This window comes from Neoarius graeffei, chromosome 23 (assembly GCF_027579695.1).
Source record: "Neoarius graeffei isolate fNeoGra1 chromosome 23, fNeoGra1.pri, whole genome shotgun sequence".
Lineage (NCBI taxonomy): Eukaryota > Metazoa > Chordata > Actinopteri > Siluriformes > Ariidae > Neoarius > Neoarius graeffei.
In genome coordinates, this window is record NC_083591.1 from 22,276,305 (window position 1) to 22,294,290 (window position 17,986).

A 17,986-nucleotide genomic window follows, 5' to 3' on the forward strand; every position below is an offset into this window, starting at 1 on the left:
GTGAGAACATTGCGTAGTTCTTCCCACATGGCCTCATCACGTCGCATCTGTGCCTCCTGACGAACCTCATCTCGCATCTTCTGGGCTGTGAGGAAGTCTCGTACCAAGTCTGTTAGCGATATGGCCACTACAGAGGAAGCTGGAACACCACCCTTTGTCTTCGGTCTGGCCCCCTTTGCATTGAGGTCCTGGACGTCTGCTTCTGTTTGCTCTTGCTCTGTTCCCAACTGAGCTGTTTCCCAGGCATCATCCTTCACTTGCCTGGAGGTAGCAGCTCGGGTGAGTGGCTTGTTGGTGTTGCTTTTCTTTTGAGTTGTTCAAACTGGTTTTCTTCGGCTGGCCATCCCACTTCTGACACCATATGTCACATGGGTTCTGAGACAAAATGATGACGCAGCCAAGAATTGCAACTTCGGTGCAAGGATGGTGGTTTATTTACAGTCCAGATTTTCCCAAAAGAGAGCAAGTGCAAAAATAAAAATAAAAAAATAAAGTTGGAATTTCAAAATGTTACAAACTAATGTAGGCCTATGAATTTAACCAAAAAAAAGACAAAAATGTAACTAGATTAAAGTAGGAAGAAAGTTTCCAGTCTGAAGAGCAAAACATTGCACAGCTCAGGACTACAAACCAGACTGCAATAAAAATGGCCAGACCGTGAACTACCTCCTTCAGAGGGCTTAAATAGTCACTAGCCCCTCCCCCTACAATTAATACAAACAGCTGTAGATAGACAAAAACCCATTTATCCTCCATTTACATAACAATGGCAAGATTTACAAATAGCAAAAGTCTTACATTTCTCTCATACAAAACAACTGTTTATATTACAAACCCCCAGCTTCACCACAATTCTTAATTTACACTTAATTATCTTAATTGCATGAAATCATTAGCTTGTAATGACACTGGCACTACAAAGACAGCCGGCTTCCACAGTTCGGGTCCTTTGGTCACCCGGAAGTGCTGCAGGAGAGAACAGAAGCAAACAAATGCGGCTCCCACTCACCACGCTAAGATAAGTTATTAAAGATTGTACTGAAACCCATGTGTGTGATCATTTAACTATGAGGTACTTTTGTTATGAAACTATTGCTACAAACAACTTGTGTGTGCACCCACAGAGTTAGTTAGCTGGTAATTAGCAGTAGCTCAACATACATGATATGGATGGTATCAGGTGTTTATGTGTAGTGTGGTGCATTGGCGCCTGGCCTTGGTACTGAAAGAGCTCTGTGTGACAAGTAGGCATGTCCTGCAGTAGCACACTACTGGGGGATCCCAGTGTAGCAATGTCATGGGAAGTCATCTCAGAGCCGTCCACACGAGCCCCACATCATAGCAACACAGAGAGAGAGAAGTGGCCCAGCCCTCCCCTCTCTTTTGGAAATTCCCTCAAGGATTTCCCTTAAGAGCAAACATGAGATAAGACTCTGCGTCATGTTTTTGACCAAGTGAGTATAGCCGATGATCAAACTCTCCAGCCAAATGCATCACTCTCCTGCCCGTACTTCACAATAATCATAAGATATGTTATACTGAGCGAAGCAAGACAATCAAACCCATGGACAAGTCACCCAGTTATTAATCCCAAAGTGCTGTAGGGAACTTGTAGTCCATGCAGCTTATTTTAACCCTATGGTCGGACACCTCAGACAGGATAAGACACTAGCCCGCATAATGGCCTGGTTTAATTGGCCAGGGATTCACATGGATGTCAGTAGGTGGTGTACGGCATGTTGTGAATGCCAGCTGGTGAATCCAGCAGCCACGCCAAAGGCACCATTGTGCCCTCTTCCCCTGATTGAGACCCCCTTCAAAAGAATATGAAGATATCGATCTCATCAGGCCATTAGACCCAATGAGATCTGGATCTCATCAGGCCATTAGACCAGTCTGCACAAGGGCATTGCTTTATTTTAGTCCTGGTGGACTATATAACATGATACCTGGAAGCAGTCCCACTGTGTAACATTTCAGCATGTAATGTGGCAGAGGCACTGTTTAAAATTATCTCCTGAGTTGGGATTCCCAAGGAAATCCTGACTGACCAGGGCACTACATTTATGCCATGCAAACTTCACAGATTCTACAAATTACTAGGAATTAAGTCCATCTGGGGTGTCACGGTGGTGTAGTGGTTAGCACTGTCGACTCAAAGCAAGAAGGTTATAGGTCAAGCTGACAGGGGAGGGCCTTTCTGTGTGGAGTTTGCATGTTCTTCCCGTGTCTGTGTGGGTTTCCTCCAGGTGCTCCAGTTTCCCCCACAGTCAAAAGACATGTGGTTAAATTAAATTAACTATTCTAAATTGTCCATCAGTGTGAATGTGTGTGAATAGCTGAGAGGAGAAAACCTCTATAATAACCCAGTATAAGGCAATGGGAAATCACTACTCTAATGTTCCCTAGAAACTCGAATGGGCATCAGAGCCGGGCCTGCCACCAGGCAGAGCACTAAAAAAGAAGGAGACATACATAATTGGGATAAATGGCACAAGCCCCTGTAGGTTCTGCAATCCTCCATAGGGTTTTCCCCATTCAAATTATTATATAGGTGTAATCCTCGTGGTATCCTGGATGTGCTGTGGGAAAATTGGGAGGAGGGACCTTTGAGCAGTAAAAACAAAATTCAATACGTTCTCAACCTATGCACAAAACTCCACAGACTCAGTCACCTGACCCAGGAGAATTTTTTTTTTTCCATGGTTTATTTTGAAAGTTTTCTTAATACATTCAGGAGATGCAGTTGAAATATAATACAATCCGGTATGGAAAGTAAAACATTAACTATAATAGACAATATAATAAACAAGATCCACAAATCCCCCTCCAACCCACCCACCCACCTGAGCTTATGTTGTGCTTAAACATAAAATAAAATAATAAATAAAAAAAAGCCTAACAAAGACAATAGAAGAGAAGGGAGAAAACACAAAAGAAACAGACACACACACACACACAAAAAAAAAAAAATTGCTCTAGAGAGAGCACCAACAGAAAGGGGTGGGGGGTGGTCTTAGGTCAATAGTACATTATGGAAGATGTAAGAGCAGGTGAATTACAAGGCATCTGGCAGTGTCAGGTCTAAGGATTCAACATGGGCAAGAAAAGGCTCCCAGATTTTATAGAATTTGGACACAGCTCCTCTCCTCAAGTTTTGAAAAGAATAGCACTTCCCTTATCCAAAGGGAGTGCGAAGGAGGATGCTTGGCTTTCCAGTAAATCAAAATTAGCCTCCTAGCAATAAGAAACATAAAAGCAGCGAAGTCTAATTTGGATAAAGATAACTTGATGGTGTCTGGGAGGACTCCAAACAAGGCTGGTATAGGGCAAGGTTCTAATTCTATTTGCAGTACATCTGAGACAGAAGAGAAAATAGAACACCAAAATGTATGTAAAGAGGGACATGTCCAAAACATATGTACCAAAGTGCCACAATGTTGGCGACATCTGTCACAAAATGGATCAGTGTTAGGATAAACACGGGACAGTCTAGCCTTAGTCCAATATACACGGTGTAGGAGTTTGCACTGAATCACTCCGTGTCTAGCACACACTGAAGACGAATGGACACGACCAAGGATCCAATCCCAGACCATTGTCAAATCCATTCCCAAGTCCTGGGACCAGAGTTCCAGTAAGGTTTGATCAGAGGAGGAACAGAGAGATAGTATAGTTGTATATAATATGGAAATCAGCCCTTTTGGAAAGAGAGGCATCTTAAAAAACTTGTCAATAGAGATATCAGGAGGTATGTTAGGAAAGTCTGTGTATATTTTCCTATAAAAGTGTCTTACTTGTAAGTACCTAAAAAATTGTGTGCGGGGAAGTGCAAATTTCTCAACTAGTTGTTCAAATGTAGCAAATAAACCATCCACGAATAGGTCTTTAACTGTGGTTAAGCCCTTCTGGTGCCATAGACTGAAACTACCATGCTCCATAGAAGGAGGGAACAGGGGGTTGTAGCTAAGTGGCATAAGTAGAGATGGAGTTTTTACTCCTACATGATTACAGAACTGTCTCCAAATACGCAATGTGGATGTGACAAGCGCATTCTTTCCACGGTTTGTTTTTTTAAGTAAGGGGGAGCAAGTTATCAGTGCATATAGAGTGTCAGGTGTACTTGAAAGCGCCTCCAGCCAGCACCAAACAGGGGATTCCTCAGGGTCTGCACGCATCCAGTACTTAATAATGTGAAGATTGGCTGCCCAACAGTAAAATAAAAAATTAGGTAAAGCCATACCTCCCTTATCTTTAGGTTTTTGTAGTACTGCCTTACGCAGCCTTGGAACCTTTTTTCCCCAAATAAACTGTGATATTGCCATATCCAAACGGTGAAAGAAAGATTTGGGGATAAACATGGGAATGGACTGAAAGAGGTATAGAAACTTGGGGAGGACATTCATTTTTACTGAGTTAATTCTACCAGCTAGAGACAAAGGTAGCAATGACCAGCGTTTAAGGTCCTGACCCAGGAGAATTTGCGGCAGATGCAAGAGCATCAGGCCCAGCTGTACAACAGAGATGCACACTTCCAAGAGTTCACTCCAGGAGATAAAGTGCTTGTATTATTACCCACATTGAGCTCAAAATTACTCGCTAAGTGGCAAAGGCCCTTTGAGGTTGTGCAGCAAATCAGGGATGTTGACTATGAGGTGACGTGAATGGCACTGCAGATCCAGGCCAGGGGCACAGATGGTGGTCACCAACTTTCTTTCCCATCAGGGGGAGTCAGCTGCAGGATGGATGGCTCTCCAGTCTGAGTAGAGCGGTGGGGTATGTGGCAGCGGGGGCATGGCAAAGTGTCACTTTGTGAATGGAGGGTGAGGCCAGGGAAGGTGAGTGGCAAATTGACCACACCTGTGGTTAACTGATGCTGTGTGTGTGTGTGTTTTACAGTAATGGCTGAGGGCTGATAAGGAGGGAGACAGCGAATAGGTGGCATTCATCTCCTGAGTGGAGCACTCATGTGCTGTGCATGCATGCGTGAATGTGTGTAAAGTATCACCCATTCAAGTAAGCTGAAAAGCTGGTGAAGAGAATAAAAAAAGACCAAATTTACCAACATTTAACCACCTGACTGTGCTTCAGTGTTCCACCCACTCCCAGGGATGTTTACAGAGTCCATGGACAAATGCATCTCAGAATCATTCCTGCATTGACTCGTCATCATCATCACTGGTGAACCTGATCCGGGCTTGAGGCAAACCATTTTTGGTTGACTTGGCCAGAATTGCAGCAGTAGGGTGGCCAGTTCCTTTCTGCACACTCACACACATTCACACCTATGGGCAATATAGAGTAGCCAGGTAACCTAACTACATGTCTTTGGACTGTGGGGGAAACCAGAGCACCCAGAGGACATGCACACATGGGGAGAACATGCAAACTCCACACAGAAAAGCCCCCATCAGTGTAAGTGGTACCCTTTACCACTCATGTCCATTGCCTTTAGATTAATACAGGGGGGCTCAGTTATTTTCCAAATTGGACCTCTGCAATGGAGCAGCATGGTGGTGTAGTGGTTACCGCTGTCGCCTCACAGCAAGAAGGTCCGGGTTCGAGCCCCGTGGCCGGCGAGGGCCTTTCTGTGCGGAGTTTGCATGTTCTCCCCGTGTCCGCGTGGGTTTCCTCCGGGTGCTCCGGTTTCCCCCACAGTCCAAAGACATGCAGGTTAGGTTAACTGGTGACTCTAAATTGACTGTAGGTGTGAATGGTTGTCTGTGTCTATGTGTCAGCCCTGTGATGACCTGGCGACTTGTCCAGGGTGTACCCCGCCTTTCGCCCATAGTCAGCTGGGATAGGCTCCAGCTCGCCTGCGACCCTGTAGAACAGGATAAAGCGGCTACAGATAATGAGATGAGATGAGACCTCTGTAATGCCTATCATCTAGTGCGACTCAGGGAAGGGGAAGAGTGGAAGACTGCATTAATACCCCCTATTGGTCACTGTGAATATTTATTTTTTGTTTGTGCACACTAATACCCCACCTGTCTTCCAAGCTCTGATCAATGATATCCTATGAGATTTCATTAACCAGTTTACCTTGATGATATTCTTATTTTTTCCCCCTCACTTGAAACTCATTGATTCTATTTGAGGCAAGTCCTGCAACGGTTCCTGGAGAATCAACTGTTTGCTAAGGCAGAGAAGTGAGAGTTTCACAAGCACACAGTTTCCTTTCTGGGCTTTGTGATATCCCCAGAGGCAGTCCAAATGGGCCCCAACAAAGTCAAAGCAGTCTCTGAGTGGCCCATTCCCTCCTCCCATGAGAAGTTGCAGCGTATCTCGGGGTTTGCTAATTTTTATCGGAGGTTTATCAGGAACTACTGCTCCATTGCCACTCCCCTTACCAAGTTCACATCCTCCAAGTGCCCTTTTTCTTGGACTAACCATGGTGAGAATACGTTTACCTCACTAAAGAGCAAGTTCACCACGGGACATGTTCTCATCATCCTTGAAGCAGCTTCTCAATTTGCCTCTGACACAGGCATTGGAGCCATTCTGTCTCAGAGATCAGTCAAGGACAATAAGATACATGCCTGCGCATTCTTTTCTCATTGCCTGATGCCTGCTAAACACAACTATGGCATAGGAGATGGAGAATTGCTTGCGATCAAGCTGATCCTAGAGGACTGGAGATGTTTGGAGGGTACTGAGATGCCATTCACCATATGGACAGATCATAAGAATCTTAAGTACATTAAGTCTGCCAAATGGCTTAACTCACGCCAAGCCAGATGGTCATTGTTCTCACATTTTAACTTTGTGCTCTCTTTTAGACCAGGCTCTAAGGATGCTCTCTCCAGGCAGTTTTCTCCAAACTCTCAGCAAGACACCACTGAACCCATTCCCCCTGTTCACTGTCTAGTGGCCACTGCCTGACTCAACACAGAAACTGCCATCCAGAACACCCTGTTCGGTGATCTGGGACCAGGTAATGGCTCACCCAACTGCCTTTATGTGCCTCTTTGCATGTGCTCCCAGGTGCTTCAGTGGCAATATAGCTCCCTTTTAGCCTGCCACCCTGGGGTGGTTCGGACTCTCACTGTCCTCAGGCAACATTTTTGGTGGTCTACTATGCAGCAGGATGTCAGGACCTTTGTGGCAGCCTGTGACATCTGTTCTAGAAACAAGACAAGTAACCAACCTGGGGCCAGACTGCTAAGACCCTTACCTGTGCCTTGCCATCCATGAGCCCACAGTGTGGTGGATTTTGTCACCAACTGGGGAGACCAGTAACACTTGCATCCTGACAATCATCGATTGTTTCTTCAAAACAGCTCACTCTGTCCCCCTCAATAAGCTGCTTTCTACTAAGGACATAGTGGAACTCTTAATCTGCCATGTGTTCAGGGTTCACAGTTTGCCTGCAGACATTGTATTTGACAGAGCTCTTCAGTTCTTGGCAAACTTCTGGAAGGAGTTTTGTAAACTTATCAGGGCCACTCCCAGCCTTTCCTCTGGTTACCACCCACAGACTAATCAGCAGACTAAATGATGACGCAGACACCCACATTCAATTCCTGATTGAGTCTTATCTGTCATGACGTATCCTTCCCTGATTCATCACGCTCCTATCATGTGACCCTTTGCCAGAAGAAAAGAAACAGCATCAGTCCGTCTCATCTGTATAGTGATCATTTTCACTTTGAAACTAAAATGTATTAGTAAGGACGTAGCCTCAGCCTACTTAGCAGTCTACTCCTTAATGAATTCATGAATGAAAGAATAAGACTATAGAAATAACCTTAGTCAGATATTTGTAAAATTAGCCTACTTATAAATCCTTCTTTCTACGCCTGTCACCCACAGACAGCCAGAAGCAGGAAGTCAGTGTTTCCACTCATTTAATTCAGTGTTTAAACAATACAATGTTAATTAATTAATTGATTAATCTTGAATGTTACCAGTGGTTTTCATCTTGAGGTTAACCTAGTGCAGGGGTGTCCAAACTGATCCATAAAGGGCCGTGTGGCTCCAGGTTTTCATTCCAGCCATGCAGCAGCACACCTGATTTGGCTTATTCAATCAACTGACACACCCACCCTTTAATCAAGGGTGGGTGTGGCTGCAAGTATTTGACTGTGTGAAGACAGTTCAGTTGATTGAATGAGCCAAGTCAGGTGTGCTGCTGCATGGCTGGAATGAAAACCTGCAGCCACACGGCCCTTTATGGATCAGTTTGGACACCCCTGACCTAGTGTATTTAGATTCATGAACGCATTTCTTGATTGTAGAAAATGATACATCTACCTCCTCAGGAGTGTTCTTGAATTGGCTAGCTGTTGGAAAGGGGCTTTTCTACACCAAAGAAAGAATTCTGCATTCATCCACTTTGGTTGGATTCTGTGGTCTTCCAGGCCTTCTGGTGTTACTGACCTCACCAATGTACTCCTTTTTAAGAATGTACCAATCTGGTGATTTGGCCACTCCTACCATTTCTGCTCTCTCTGCTAGGTCTGATTTTGTTTTTTCAACCCACTGATGGTCTCCTTCTCTTGCATTGACACCTCTTTGGACTGCAAATTGAGAGTTTCCATGAACAGCTACTAAAAGCCAATTTACACACACACACACACACACACACGCACGCGCACACACATTAATATTGTCTTTTTTGGAAGAAATTGTCTGCTCCGGACCAAAGATGAAAAAGACCATCCAGGTTTTTACTATCAAAAAGTCCAAAGACCAGGGTCTGTCATGGTATGAGGTTGTGTTGGTGCCCTTGGCAAAGGTAACTTACACTTTTGTGATGGCAGCATTAATGTAGAAAAGTACACTGAGATTTTGGAGCAACATATGCTGCCTTCAAGATGACCTCTTTTCCAGGAATATTTCAACAAGACAATGCAACACCACATTCTGCACACATTACAAAGACATCTGGAGAAGAAGAGGGTGCCTGTCTCCTCTGTCCTCAGTAGAGAATGTGTAGTAAATTTTAAAAGGAAAAATGACAACAATGAACCTGTATTGCTCCACACCTTAAGACATATTTGCAGGAAGAATGGGATAAAATAACACCTGAAATGCTTCATCACTTGGTGTCTTTGGTCCCTAAACATATTTTAAGCGTTGTTGAAAGGACTGGCAACATTATAAAGTGGTAAACACTATACTGTTCCAACTTTTTTGAAATGTGTTGCAAGAATCAAAATTGAAATTACTGTATTTTTCGGACTATAAGTCGCACTTTTTTTCATGGTTCGGCTGGCCATGCGACTTATACTCCGGTGCAACGTATATATGTTTTTTTTTCACCGCGAGAGGGCGCTATGTAGCTTTCTGCCTGTTTTTTTCTCTGAGCGGTTGTTGTTGTTGTTTTTTTCACTAGACGGTTGTTTTTACTACCGTACCTGTCTTTGGAGATGATATACCTATAGCCTACTTGGCCTCTAATTTGATTAAATAAAATTTGACAAAAATGAAGAATGACACTCCTCGATGATGACTACAGCTTTAATAACAAAGATGAAAGAGCCATGGGGCGATAATAAGCCCTACCGGTAAAAATATTCTAAAAGCAAACTGATTAATGCATCAGTAATAGGCAGGGCTTAATTTGAGCCGGAACATGACGGAACAAGATCCGGAACCTCTGTCATCGGATCTGGCAGCTATTTTCATTTCATTCGGTGTTCCGGCAGCTATTTAAATGGATCATATTGATCAAATGTATATATTGTAAATAAATCTTTTGATACTTTTTCTACTTCCGCCTCACGCCTCTGCATTTGAGTCATCGGCCTAGTGGGGGTTTGCTGGATTATCACACGAGCGAACCAGGTTCAAATCCCAGCAAAACCCTAACAGAAAGACTCCGTCATGACCGACTCAGCAAAGGCTGCTACCCGGCCAACCTTCAGGGAATTATGGCAGCTTTGACACGCTTCGGAGCGACCATGGACGCTCATAGACGAACCCTTGCTCGCCATGAGGTACTGCTTCAGCAAATTGGGAAAACCCTGGCACAGCTGACACCTCTGCCTGCATCTCCTGATCCGGCTCCTGCTCCCGCTCCAGTGCCTCCCGCCACGCTGTCTCCTTCACCTCGCGAACCCAGCCTTCCTGCACCACAGAGGTATGACGGCAAGCACGGTGAGTGCCGGGAGTTCCTTACCCAGTGCCCACTCACCTTTGAGCTCCAGCCTACCACCTACACTACGGATCGCCGCAAGATTGCCTTTGTGATAACCTTGTTAGCTGGTAAGGCACGAGCTTGGGCAACGGCCATCTGGCAAAGACAGGGACCTGAGTGTTCTGACTTCAAGCTATTTACGGAGGAGATGCTTTGGGTCTTCGATCAGGCAGACATCAGTAAAGATGCAACCAGGAACCTCATGTCTGTCCGACAGGAGGGAAGCGTTGCAGACTACACCATCTCGTTCCAGACCCTCGCAGCAGTAAGTGGATGGAACGAGACTGCCCTGGTGTCAGCCTTCCACCATGGTCTGTCTGACCCCATCAAAGACGGTCTGGCTTCTATCGGATGCCCAAGTGACCTCGAAACTCTGATCTCACATTCTACTCGCCTTGACAACAGGATGAGAGAACGCCGCCAAGTCCTGAGCCTCCCCAGCCTCCCTGCCTCTACCTGGAGCCCGTCTACCTCCTCCAGTGACTGTCCAGAGCCCATGCAAGTTGGCCGTACTCGTCTCTCCATAGCCGAGAGGGAGCGCAGAAGGAGGGACAAGTGCTGCATCTACTGTGGCAAGCCTGGTCACTTCCGAGCATCATGTTCCGAGCTCTTGGGAAAAGGACCACCCTGTCCAGCCGAGGGAGGGTTGTGATGGGGCCTACCCTCTCTCCCGGACTCCCTGGCCAAGGAATCTACATCCCAGTCTCCATCTCCTGGGGTGAGTCCGTCCACTCTTGTCAAGCCTTGTTAGACTCAGGGGTGGCTGGAAACTTTATGGATATCCACTTCGCCCAAAGCATCAATGTTCCGACTGCGCCTCTTGAAGTCCCACTGTCTGTGTCTGCCCTCGATGGCCAAGCGTTAGGTGATGGAAGAGTCACCCAAGTAACTTCTCCAGTCTTCCTCCAGTCTCAAGGTCACAAGGAAGAAATATCCCTGCACCTGATTCCTTCACCTGAGTTCCCAGTTATTCTAGGTCTTCCTTGGCTTACCCACCACAACCCTCGTATAGACTAGGTCACTAGCCAGGTTGTGGAGTGGGGTCCTGCTTGCTATGCCTCTTGTCTGCTCTCTAGCTCTCCTGTGTCTCCTGCCGAGCCTCCCGATCTCACCGAGTTATCTCAAGTTCCCACAGAGTACTGGGATCTCAAGGAAGTTTTCAGTAAGAGCAGGGCCACCGTTCTCCCTCCTGCTGAGCCTCCCGATCTCACCGAGTTATCTCAAGTTCCCACAGAGTACTGGGATCTCAAGGAAGTTTTCAGTAAGAGCAGGGCCACCGTTCTCCCTCCGCACTGTGCCTAAGACTGTGCCATCGACTTGCTCCCTGGGACTACCCCTCCTCGTGGCAGACTGTTTTCCCTCTCTCAGCCAGAATGCAAGGCCATGGAGGAATACATCAAGGAGGCCTTGGCCTCTGGGTTCATTCGACCCTCCACCTCACCCGCTGGTGCCGGCTTCTTCTTTGTCAGCAAGAAGGATGGGGGGCTCCGGCCATGTATTGATTATAGTGGCCTGAACAAGATCACCGTGCACAACCGCTATCCCCTTCCGCTGATGTCCACAGCATTCAACCTGCTCCAAGGCGCCACCATCTTCACTAAATTGGATTTACGGAACGCATACCATCTCGCCCGTATCCGACAGGGAGAGGAGTGGAAGACCGCCTTTAACACCCCGTCAGGGCACTACAAGTAACAGGTCATGCCCTTCGGACTCACCAATGCACCAGCTGTTTTTCAGGCCCTTATCAACGATGTCTTGAGGGATATGATTAATCAATACATTTTCGTCTACCTCGACGACATCCTGATATTCTCCAAGACCTTACAGGAGCACTGACACCATGTCCGCCAAGTCCTCCAGAGACTTTTACAGAATAATCTGTTTGCTAAAGCCCAGAAATGCGAGTTTCATGTCCCCGAGGTCTCCTTCCTGGGATTTATCGTACGAACGGGGCAACTCCAAATGGACCCAGCCAAGACCCTGGCCGTCCGGGACTAGCCTACTCCCAAGTCCATTAAGGAGGTTCAGCGGTTCTTAGGATTCGCTAACTTCTACCTCAAGTTCATCAGGAACTTCAGCTCCATAGCAGCACCTATGTCGGACCTCACCAAAAGGACTGGTGGTTCCTATGTCTGGTCCCCTCAGGCGGAAAAGGCGTTTAATGACCTCAAACACCGCTTTTGCACGGAACCTATTCTGGTTCTCCCGGACACCTCCCAACCATTCATCGTGGAGGTGGACGCCTTGGACAGTGGTGTCGGCGCGGTGCTCTCTCAATGCTCGGAAGGGAAGCTGCACCCCTGCACTTGCTTCTCCCACCGCCTGAGCCCTGCGGAGTCCCGCTATGATGTGGGGGATCGGGAACTGCTAGCGGTTAAACGGGCCCTTGAGGAGTGGAGGCACTGGCTGGAGAGAACGCAACATCCATTCCTGGTGTGGACGGACCATAAGAACCTGGAGTACCTCCAGCAAGCCAAGAGGCTGAACCCACAACAGGCTAGGTGGGCTTTGTTTTTCAGACGTTTCAATTTCACCCTATCATACCACCTCTAAGAACACCAAACCGGACGCGCTCTCCAGGCTGTTCTCACCCAACAACAGGGAGAGTGAAGTTGGGCCTATCATCCCTATATCCCGGATTGTGGCTCCTGTCCGCTGGGGTATTGAGGAGACCGTTCAACAAGCTCAACGCCGGGACCCTGATCGTGGGACGGGGCCACCGGGCCTCTTGTACGTCCCTTGTCAAGCCTGGGCCAAGGTTCTCCAGTGGGGTCACTCTTCCCCTCTCACCACCCACCCGGAAGCTCTGAGGACCCTGGACTTCCTGAAAAGACGCTTCTGGTGGCCTAACATGGAGAAGGAAGTAAGGTCATTCGTCCTGTCCTGTGAAGTCTGCACCAGAACCAAGAACCCGTGACAGCGTCCCCAGGGTCTCCTGCATCCTCTGCCTATTCCCCGGCGTCCCTGGTCCCACGTGGCGGTCGACTTCATCACGGGTCTCCCTGAGTCTCAAGGTAACACTGTCATTTTGGTCATTGTGGACAGATTCTCCAAGGCCTGCCGCTTTATACCACTGTGCAAACTCCCTTCTGCCCTTGACACTGCTAAATTGCTATTTAATCACGTCTTCCGAGTCTTTGGTCTTCCACAGGACATCGTCTCTGACCGGGGGCCCCAGTTCTCCTCCCGAGTGTGGCACGGCTTCTACAAGCTCATCGGGGCCACTGCCAGCCTCTCCTCTGGGTTCCACCCCCAGTCCAATGGCCAGACGGAGAGGCTCAACCAAGACCTGGAAACCACCCTGCGAGGCCTGGCTATGGATAACCCGACATCGTGGAGCACCTGGCTGCCATGGGCTGAGTACGCCCACAACACCCTGCAGTCATCGGCCACCAAGCTGTCGCCGTTCCAGTGCCAATTCGGGTTCCAGCCACCTCTGTTCCCGGACCAGGAGGAGGATGCTGGGGTGCCCTCGGTCAACCAATACGTGAGATGGTGTCGCAAGACCTGGAGCAAGGTCAGGAGGACACTCATCCAGACCTCCAGTACCAACCAGACTCAGGCCAACCGCCATAGGAGACCTGCCCACACTTTCCGCCCTGGGCAGCGGGTTTGGCTGTCCACCAAGGACCTTCCGCTGCGGGTGGAGAACCGCAAGCTTGCTCCTCACTACATTGGCCCCTTCAAGGTTGTACGCAGAGTTAACCCTGTCTCCTACCAGCTCCAGTTACCACGTATGCTAAGGATTAACCCCACATTCCATGTTTCCCTGTTGTGGCCCGTACTGACGTCCACGTATGCCCCTGCCCCTAGGAACCCCCCACCCCCCCGCATCTTCCAGGGTTAGACTGTTTTCACTGTGCACCGCCTGCTGGACTCCCGCCAGGTTCGTGGGGGTCTCCAATATCTTGTGGACTGGGAGGGCTATGGCCCTGAGGAGCGCTGCTGGGTCCCAGCTCGGGACATACTAGACAAAGAACTTTGTCGGGACTTCCATTCGGCCCATCCTGATTGTCCTGGGAACGTCAGGAGACGCTCCTGGGGGGGGGGGGGGGGGTCCTGTTAGGACTGGGACTGTTTTGGCCTCTAGAGGCCGCTGTTATTTCCTTTTCTGGTCATGTTTGTTTTGGCCTCTAGAGGTCACCACTGTGTTCTGTGTTTTGTTTTTGTCTTATTGCCTGTTTCCTGCCCAGCCCTGTCCTTAATTAGTTTGTGTATTTATACCCCTGAGTTCAGTCCTCTTGTCACGGAGTCTTTGTGCTGTTATGTTTAGCTCCAGTTTCCTCTGTACCGTGTTCCTTGCCTTTGTCTTTTTGGTTTTGCACTTAGCTTTTCTTTTTGGACCTAGTATTTACTGTTTTTTGGATCTTCTGAGCGTTGGTATTTTTGCCTTTTCTTTTCTGGTTTTTTGGCTTTTGTTTTGACTTTTGTACTTTGGATATTTCTTATTTTTCCCTTCATCTTCTGAGCATTTTGGATTATTTCTTTTGGACTGTATATATTGTCAATAAACTTTTTGATACTTTTTCTACTTCCACCTCACGCCTCTGCATTTGTGTCATCCCCCTGGTGGCCTAGTGGGGGTTTGCTGGATTATCACAACAGCGAACCAGGTTCAAATCCCAGCAAAACCCTAACACCGCAGGTCGGAATCGAACCCGGGTCCCAGAATTTATGGTATGGCACCTGAGCCACAAAGTCCCGCTGGCACTGCTTTTAAATCCTTAAAATGAGTCATTTAACTTATGTCTTGTGTGATCTGATCTCCAATGGTGAAATAAACCGGTTGTGAGTACAGTCTGTTATTTTAGAAGATAAATTTAATATATAATTTAATATATAGCCTAATAAAAAATAATATTTTATAACATAATATCACAACATATTACTGTCTGTAACTGTTCGTCACTAAAGCATTTTCTAAGATCATAATGTCTGATATTATTTTTTTTTTACACACAATAGGCGTGTGTGCGTAAAGTTATAGTAAACCACCCCCCGCCTTTTTTTTTTTTTTGAGTCGCCGGACCCACCCACCTCCTGCGTTCCAGGACCTCCCACTTCACAAATTAAGCACTGGTAATAGGCTACTAATATTAGTTATAATAATAATATAGGCTATTAGTAATAACGATAGTGATAGTATTAAAGATAGTAGTAGATATTTAAAATAATCAGACTAGGCTACTTACAGGGCAAAGGGAACATTATCACTGCTCAGCTGTTCGTTTATTAAATAAACAATGCAGTCGCGCAGTAACCACGCGCCGCTTATCAGATAGAATCACAGATTCTATGGATAGAATAACCCTTCAAAAAAGTGCGATTTGTAGTCCGGTGCGACGTATATATGTTTTTTTCGTCTTCATAATGCATTTTTTGGCTGATGCGACTTAAACTCCGGAGCGACGTATAGTCCGGAAAATACGGTAGTGTTTATTTTAAAAAACAATAAAAATCATGAGGTAAAACATCAAATAAAGTGCTGTTCTCTGGTTTTGAGTTCAGTACAGGTCAAAGATGATTTACAAATCATTGTACTCAGTTTTAATTTCAATTTCAACATAGCATCTCAACTTTTTCTGATTTGGGGTTGTGTATACTAGTGCATCTTAAAAAAATTAGAATATTGTGAAAAAGTTAATTTAATTCAAAAAGATAAACTTTCATATTTTCTATATTCATTACAGGCAAAATTAAATATTTCAAGCCTTTTTTTTTTTCATTTTGATGATTATGGCATAGGCGGCACGATGGTGTAGTGGTTAGCACTGTCGCCTCACAGCAAGCAAGTTCTGGGTTTGAGCCCAATGGCAACAAGGGCCTTTCTAGGTGGAGTTTGCATGTTCTCCCTGTGTCTGTGTGGGTTTCCTCCAGGTGCTTCTGGCTTCCCCCCACAGTACAAAGACATGGAGGTTAGGTTAACTGTTGGCTCTGAATTCACCATAGGTGTGAGTGTGAATTGTTGCTTGTCTTTATGTGTCAGCCCTGTGATGATTTGGCAACTTGTCCAGGGTGTACCCCACCTCTCACCCATAGTCAGCTGGGATAGGCTCCAGCTTGCCCTCGACCCTCCACAGGATAAGTGGTTATGGATAATGGATGGCTGATTATGGCATAGCTCATGAAAATCAGAAATCCAGTATCTCAAAATATTAGAATACCTCTTTTGAGATTGAGTAAAACAGTGTAAATGTTCAGTACACGTGACCACAATCAAGGGTAAGACTGCTGACTTGACAGTTGTCCAGAAGACAATCATCAATCCCCTCCGCAATGTGGGTAAGCCACAGAAGGTCGCTGCTGAAAAGGCTGGCTGGAAAAGGTGTACAAGCATCAGGGATGAAAAGTTGATTCAAGAACTTGGGAGAACTTCACAAGGAGTGGACTGAGGCTGGTGTCAGTGAATCAAGAGCCCCCACGCACAGACATAATCAGGAAAGGGGCTACAGCTGTCACATTCCTAATATCAAGCCACTCCTGAAACAGAGACAACATCAGAAGTGTCTTACCTGGGCTAAGGAGACAAAAAAAAAACTAGATGACTAGCTCAGTGGTCCAAAGTCCTTTTTTCAGATGAAAGTAAATTTTGAATTTCATTTGGAAACCAAGGTCCTTGAGACTGGAGGAAGAGTGGACAGGCACAGAATCCAAGGTGTTTCAAGTCCAGTCCAATTATTCACCTCCTTAGCTTTTTTCCATATATATATATATACACACACACACACTGATTTACTTATTGCACAAATTACTTGTGCTTGTGCAGAAAATGTAACTATATATTTACATGATTTCATTTTAGTTTTATTTTGGCATAATCTTTTCCGAGTGATATGAGGACGGAAATTACAAAAAGGGGTTTCCATTTTCATTTTATTCATTTATCATTTTTATCTTTAGCAGGTTTTTCTTATTGCCGGGCAGTCAGTGCATTCTTTTCATGAAAAAGAATGGCAATGTTTTCCCCCAAAAGCCCTTGTGAACGCGGCCTTACAGAAATAAAATGTTTCCACAACAGTACAGTGCAATACTGTGTCATAGGAATGGCTAAACAAACGTGTTAGTTTAAGCATGACGACATTAAACATTGCTCGTCAACCACAAAACATCATGAAACAAGGGTTTGTCTCACTACCTGAAATACATCATTGGCACATTTCCGACACAGGTTGTGTTGACAGGGTAAGATCACCACCGGCTTCGTGAACATCTCGAGGCAGATCGGGCAGATTAGCTGCTTTTCCAGGCTGTCCATAGTGTCGCGGTTTTTGGAATGTGATCGTTCAAGACACAAACTTGTGACTCACATCGAGAGAAATGCCCTCAAATTGTATTTTTTTTCTCTTTTCCAGGCAACAACGACCTAGTTCTGGCAACGAAATGCAATTTGTTAATAATGCTGTGTCACTTCTTGATGAATAAGTAGCCCAAGCGCTGAAACTTTTCCTCCCCCTCTCACGGTGTCATGGTGCGTGCGCCGTTTTTAGCGCACACACACACACGCACCTGCGCTGTCATGTTTGCATGACCATATCTGAAAAGTGACTAACGCCCCTTTATGAGCAGAAATATGTACCATTAGCAGCTGAATTTGTATTGTCTAACTTGAATAATTGCATTGAAAATCTGAATCTGAATACCATAATTTGAAACTGAATTTATTAATTTGGAACTGAATAAATTCAATTTAATAACATTTGATTCAGTTTCAAGTTTATTTGTAGTTCCTAACTGATAAATTCAGTTCTCTGCATCTCTGTGTGCCACCATACTTGTTAACTCAGAAGCATAAATCGCCCTTAAAGGAACAGTCCACCGTACTTCCATAATGAAATATGA

At 46.0% G+C, this 17,986-nt stretch overlaps 1 protein-coding gene across 1 annotated transcript in view; it reads right to left on the reverse strand.

The window, feature by feature from the left end:
* LOC132871618 (E3 ubiquitin-protein ligase TRIM63-like) overlaps positions 1–17,541 on the reverse strand; it is a 345,056-nt gene extending 327,515 nt beyond the window's left edge. The window contains exon 1 of the mRNA XM_060905935.1: positions 17,283–17,541. Coding sequence (XP_060761918.1) covers positions 17,283–17,402 — 120 coding nt within the window. The 5' untranslated portion in view covers positions 17,403–17,541. The remainder of the gene's footprint in view (positions 1–17,282) is intronic.
* Between the last annotated feature and the right edge of the window lie 445 nt (positions 17,542–17,986).